Below are 6,737 nucleotides of genomic sequence, written 5' to 3'. Positions count from 1 at the left end.
AGTTAATAAACTTGTTTTTGCTTTGCCTAAGACCAGTGTGTGGGAGTCATAACTCGGGGTAAAAAGCTGTTGTATATTCCTCTCCACGTTGAGGGAGGGGGCAAATTTAAAGAGCTTATGCTGTACAGTTCTCTGGGCAGCGCAAGTTGGTATAATTTGGGGTTTAAAATCCAGAGGGGGGTGCATGCCTGAGTAGTTAGGAAGTTCCTTAGCTAGAGCCTTCCCATGCAGGGCTGGTCACACTGTCTGCATGTAACTGCAGCTGGGTGTATCCCGACCTATATGTGGGCTGGGTAGCTTGTCAGAGCAGTACAGTGTAAAGGGAGCCCAGGCTGGTGGGTCAGGGGGACTCAGTGGAGCCCCAGTTCCACATGGCACCCAGGGGAAACCCATCACAAGGACATTTCCTCCAGATCAAATGCCTTGTTCACCACAGTGCCTGTTGTCATGCTAGTAATGTTTCTGGGGTCCGTTTGAAAAGATTTCACTGACAACTGATGGAAGCTGTGTACTCAGTCTTGCATCTGGGTGGCTTATCTTATGCCTTTCCAAGAGAGGATGGGCTTCAGCACAGATACTGTAGAGCTTATGAGGAAGTTTTCAGGCAGTAAGGAATACAAATAAGACTTCAAGACTAAGATATGAGCCTTTGACTGAACACACAGAATCTAGTTCCTTGTAAGGACTACAATAAATAGGTGGGTGAAAATATCAAGTACAGTCCCATTTAACTTGACTAAGAGTTTAAGTTGTACTAGGCACAAAGCCCAGTGAATGAAGTATATTCCCTCTGAGAAACCAATTTAAAATGGCTTGTGATGCTTCTGAAAACATGAGGTATAGATCAGTCAGAGTTAGCAACCCCACTGAAGAGTAGGTGCATCAGCTAACACATCTTTTATGTTATAATGGGTATCCAGATAATGGAAAAATATGTATTCAACTTTGACAGCTTTATTGATTTGAAAGAAACTGTAGTGAAATGCTACATGTTACGCTCAATCTACTAAAGTGAACGGCTGAATGTAGAGTATTTTTTTTCAGTTGTGAGTTAAAAAGAAAAATCACTCCATTTTACTACAGTTCTTGGGTAATGTTTCTGTTTCTGGAAGTGAAGCCTTCCAAAAGAACATATTACTAGATAAACAGCCAACCATGTGCACTCACATTTTCAGAAATATCACCTTCTTAAAAAACAAGCACTAATTAATATGGTCATTGACTGCAACAGGCAGCTAGAATTTACATATCAAGAAAAGATGATTTTCAAAACACTTGTTTAGTAGGAACATATAAAAGTTAATAGAATGAGTGCTTCTCTTTAGCTCTCATTTCAGCTTCACTTAATGAACTCCAAGAAACTGATATGCAACTTGGTTTAATTATACAGCTTCAAAAACAAGTGAAAACATTAGATGCAAGTCAGTAGTAGTCTTTGTATGTACATAGTATTTGTCTTAATCATGTTGACTAGATATCCAATTGAAATGCAACTGCTTTACTTGCTGCATGCTACTAATTATGTCAGATAAAATTTGGCCCCAAATATAGGTTTTATAAAACCACACACCAATAGAAATGTTTTCACTATTTTATTTTAAAATTCCAATGGAAACAGATTAAAAGAAACCCACATTATTTCCTTGTACTATTTGCAACCCAAATATATTAGCATTGGTCCAGCACATAAGAATAAGAGTCAAATTGACTAAAAGGACTAATCTATTTACATCATCCAAACAGTGTAAAACGCGGAAGGAAAAAAAAGTAAAATCAGATTTGTTGTAAAATGGTTTTATTGAAGGTATTCAGTAACATAGGCTAAATATGTTTTTAGAAGCACAAACTTGCTTACCCTTTAAGAGCAGTTAATGTGAAAAATGATTTACTAAAAAAAAAAAAAAAAAAAAAAAAAAAAAAAAAACACTATCTGCCACAGACAATTTAAGTATCACATCAAAAATGTAAGGGTGCAACTTACAGAAAATATTGTTTTATTAGGTATAAAGTGTTCTGGAATTTCCATGAAGAGTCACTTCCTCTTCCTTTTAAGAGAATATTTAAAAACAAAACAAAAAATTAGCAGCTAGCATGGGAATTAAGCCTAAAAAAGGAAGATTCAGAACTTTATTAAAACCACCGAACTTCACTTTGGTTTTAGTTTATTTAGGCCCCTACCGAACTATTTTAATTACAATGGTCAAAACATTTTGGCTGTTTAAAAAAAATGGTCAAAGTTAATTGCATCAGACAATGGATTGACTTAGTTCTGCTAAATAAACCATATTTAGCAGAAGACAACTGCTCACAGGAACATCCAGATTCTGCACATAGTCACAGTTACAAATCATATGTAAGCCATAAAAAGATTAACTGGTTATTCTAAATACATGCCTGTACAATAAAAAAAAATCTAAAATACAAATGTAGATTGCTTTTAAAAAAGCAAATATATTCACATTTAATTTCACGTTTTCATTAGTTACACACTACATTGGTCTCTAATACACTTACTTGTGCAACTGAACTCATTCCTAAACAAATGGTTAATCATGACCCTACGAATGGAGTGGTTACAGTGGGATATAATGCACACTGCAGAAGTGAAATTTTTAAGGCCCCAGAGCTTACTGTTTATGTAAGCAACACAGATTCAAATGTGTTGCAATTAGGAGCCAGAAGAGATGCAGAATTATCTGGAAACTGCTTTTCAAAATTAGGGCATACCATATGGAGTAGAGAACAAAGCTGGGGAATGAGTCAATATGCAGACAAGGGCAATAATATTTAAAGTCCTCAACCACTGTTGAGGAAGAGAGAGAAGTCTGCAACTTAATACTAAATAAGTCAAACTTTTAGATAACAAACCTTGGACCTGAATTGTTCCCAGGCAAAAATGCCAGGCTTCAAATGGAACAGATTCCTTGTCTGGTTTGTTAGAGGCTGTACTCGATAGTAAACAAGGTATCAAAATTTGTTACATTGAGGTAACTAAAACTGAGGCTGTTGGTGGGGTGGGTTTTTGTTTGTTTTTTAACCAATAAGACAAAAGGGGTTGCGCTTCTCAGCTGCAACCAAAGCCATTTTATATCCCATTGTTACAAAACTGGACATAACCTATTTAATTATTCTAATTGTTTCCTTCTTTTCTCCTCTATGATCTCCGATTGTCATAATCACTGACCATCCTTTTTACGTGCGACAGTTTACTCTTCAGTTTCTTGCACTGAGCCTTTTTGTTCTTATAGTCTGCTGACTAAAAACAAAAACACAAACCAAATGTGGCATTAGACCAACCAGAATTCTCTACAAGTGTCTAAAAGTAATTTTTTCATATGAAAAGTGCTCAAGGGCTGCACATTAATATAAAAATCCATTTTAAATAAAATTATAAATCTCAGAGTTATAAAAGTCAGTAAATATCAGTTTGAGTCCTAGCTGAAAAAGGTGCCCAGGAATCTAAGCAGCTCATCTGTTTACACACAATTCTGGCAGTTTGTATAATGACAACACTTGGACTCTTAAGTTACTTTTGTACTGTAAAAAAGTACTCCTGTTGTTTTACCAGCTTAATTAGCCTGCTGTAAGAAGAATCCATTCTTATAGGAACTTCCAAGGTTTTGGGGAAGAAACCACACACACAAATATGTGTATTGGTGCCCACCAAGTAGGGAATCATATGTAAATAAACCCGGACACAGTGTGATCAAGAGAGAGGAGTTGCAACCAGCCGTCCTATGCAAGTCCAAAGCAGCTTCCCAAGTACCAGTAGCAAAAATATTGCAAATACCTAGGAAATACATAGTCTTTTTTTGGGATTGGGGGGTGGGGCTAACAATTTTTTAAATCTTGAGGTTGGCAGTACTGGAATTGAAACTATTTGCCTTGTGTTCTTTCTTTGAGCATTCAGTGTTCGTTTTTAAAGCTTTGTTCTGCAGTCATGAGGGTTAGAAACTATTTTACTAAAAAGCTGACAATCTCATCTAATAAACTAGTTTTATCAACTGGGGCATTAAGACTGACACCAAATATCATGAGACCTGCTATGGAGTTGTGAGAGTTGGCAACATTTCATCTATTGTTTCAAAAGTGACAATCAGAAGATACTGTTCTCTCATGTACGCAGAAGTTTCAGATTTTGATTAGGTAAGAGTTGAACTGTTATTTAACTTCTACAAAGATAAAACCAGCAAAGATAGGAAAGACCTGTTTATCCGTTCAGTATCTCCCTGCCAATGCAATCTTAGTCCCTTACCAAAGTTTGCCTACAAACGCATAGAATTTGACAGACTAAATCAGGAGAAGCCCAATACTTGAAAATCAGGAATGTTGCATATTAGGATTGAGGGACAAGGGAATCTTGCCCCACACTTAACCTTTGCCAGTGCTTTATTAGTCCTGCTATTTAATGAGCATTCTGTCTGCCTAGAAAACGCTTTAAGCATATTGAAGTCTTTACTAAGTTGCCATTAATTCAGTACTGTGATAGCTGGAGTCATCTCCTCACCACAAACACCCATTATATTATGGTCATACTGAGAAGCATCTCAACAGGTTTTGAGGTGGTTTAGGCCAATTTCAGTCCTGGTATAAGCAGTCACAACTAGGACTGACTGACTGACTACACTGGAGATGTGCCAAGACAGAGTTAGACTTCTTGAATTTACTGCTCAAGCCCAAGTTAGAGATCTGCTAAAAGAAAAAGTACTTGGCACCTGCTTCCAGTGGTTGTCACTCTGCATGTGAGTTGGACAGGGAGAAAAGGAGGAAGAATTTTTTAAAAAACACAAAAAAAGTTAAGTCCTTAGAAATAACAAACAAGAATAAGAGAACCTTATGATACTTACTGCTTTTATATCCTTCATCCTATTGTACTGATCAGCAGCAACCTATAATTAGGGAGAAAATTAAATTAAGTAGGTCATGTCAGTGCTATGAACAATACAGATTTAACATCCTATTACATGGTTTTGAGTTGTTAACCATACATTTGGAAAAAAAAATCTAAAGTTACAAAGAAAGGCAGTTGAACTACAGAGGATGTAAAAATAGTCTTTGGATGTCAGCCTGCTAGACAGTCTGAGGGATTTAGAGCTAGAAATCTGTTTGTGTTGGCATGTACCATATATCCTATTCTCTCTTAGAGGAGAAAGGCCCATTTAATAAAAATCTAAAGGAGGTTGGGAAGGATATTCAAGGCTGGACAAAAATGCTAATATTGACCGAAGAAATCATCAGTATTTCTTCCAGTACATGAATAGTTTTTAATCCCAGGCCAAGATCTAAAATTCTGGAGCAGAGTCTAAGATATATGATAATCATACTATCAAAATATCAGGAATTTCTCTCACCCTATTTGTAAGAGTTTTCCATTTACAAAGATCTTCAGTATCCCATCAAAATTTTAATAAAACCTCTAAATTCTGAAAAGTTCCTTTTTCAAATTCAAATCCATTAAGTTTTGCAAGATCAGTTCACTAACTTTAAGTTTACTTGCTATATAGTAATTTGTATGACAAAGCTAGCATTCACTGGTACATGGCACATATTTTTGCATACATTAATTAAGCACCCTACCCTTCGCCCCCTCCCCCAAGATATCCTGCATAAACATTCAAGTTATCCATGGAAATACCTTATATTCCTCACTGTCTTCACTGTAGTCATCCAACTCTTTATCCAGTCGAGAGAGTGTTTTACTGACTTCATCAAGTTCAGCTTGCAAACTCTTATATTCTTGTAATCCAGAGTCAAAGTCTCGCTTATATGCTTGCCTTTGTTGATCTGTTGTTACTGGTGGGTATTCCCTAGGGGAAGATTTGGCAACGGGGGAGGGAAAGGGGAGAAGGAGAGGGTGGTGGGGAAAAAAATCCACTTGTTACATATGGTATGGGCAATCTTCAGCTGTATAACAGAAAGCGTTTGTTTATCCATTTGATGGAGGGTGAGAGTGCATGTTAAGTTTTGGATGAAAGTTACTGCTCCTGACAGAGAAACTAGTGGCACTGGTAGGGCCACATAGCAAGCTACTTAGTCCTTGTTAAGTCTTTCTCCTTTAAGTTAAAAGGGCCCTTTAGTACTTGCTATTTTCTCCCTGTTCAGGTATTCTGTAATCACATCACCTCTCAATCTCCTTTTTGATAAACTAAATAGACTGATCACTTCAAATTTCTTACTACAAGACCTTTTCTCCAGCCCTCAAAGTATTTTTGTGGCTCTCTTCTGTACCTTTTCCAGGGTTTCAATATCCTTCTTAAAATGTGGACCCCAAAACTGTATGGAATAATCAAGTGTCAATCTCATCAATGCCATATACACCTCTACCCCGATATAACGCTGTCCTCGGGAGCCAAAAAAATCTTACCGCGTTATAGGTGAAACCGCATTATATCGAACTTGCTTTGATCCGCCGAAGCACACAGCCCCACCCCCCTGGAGTGCTGCTTTACCGTGTTGTAGCCGAATTCATGTTATATCGGGTCGTGTTATATCAGGGTATAGGTGTATAGAAGTAAAATAACCTCCCTACTCCTATTAAATATTCCCTGTGCATTGTTTTAGCCTTTTTGCCAGAGCACCACACTGGGAGCTCATGTCGAGTTACTTGTTCACTGCGTTTCCTAAATCCTTTTCAGAGTCACTGCTTTCCTGGATACATTCCCCCATTTTGTAAATATTGCCTGCATTCCTTGTTCCTAGATGTGTAATTTTGCTTTTGACCTTATTAACACACATTC

General features: G+C 37.2%; 1 protein-coding gene across 1 annotated transcript in view; it reads right to left on the bottom strand.

Annotated features, from left to right (window-relative positions):
• Positions 1 to 1,893: 1,893 nt before the first annotated feature.
• The window catches only part of OCLN (occludin), a 30,562-nt gene continuing 25,718 nt past the window's right edge, over positions 1,894 to 6,737 (bottom strand). Inside the window, exons 7-9 of the mRNA XM_054032634.1 lie at positions 5,636 to 5,807; positions 4,848 to 4,889; positions 1,894 to 3,256 (exon numbers count right to left, since the gene is read on the bottom strand). Coding sequence (XP_053888609.1) covers positions 3,155 to 3,256; positions 4,848 to 4,889; positions 5,636 to 5,807 — 316 coding nt within the window. The 3' untranslated portion in view covers positions 1,894 to 3,154. The remainder of the gene's footprint in view (positions 3,257 to 4,847; positions 4,890 to 5,635; positions 5,808 to 6,737) is intronic.

Source organism: Malaclemys terrapin, chromosome 6 (assembly GCF_027887155.1).
Source record: "Malaclemys terrapin pileata isolate rMalTer1 chromosome 6, rMalTer1.hap1, whole genome shotgun sequence".
Taxonomy (NCBI): domain Eukaryota; kingdom Metazoa; phylum Chordata; order Testudines; family Emydidae; genus Malaclemys; species Malaclemys terrapin.
The sequence above is the reverse complement of the archived record's forward strand: the minus strand, read 5'-3'. Positions and strand labels throughout refer to the sequence as shown.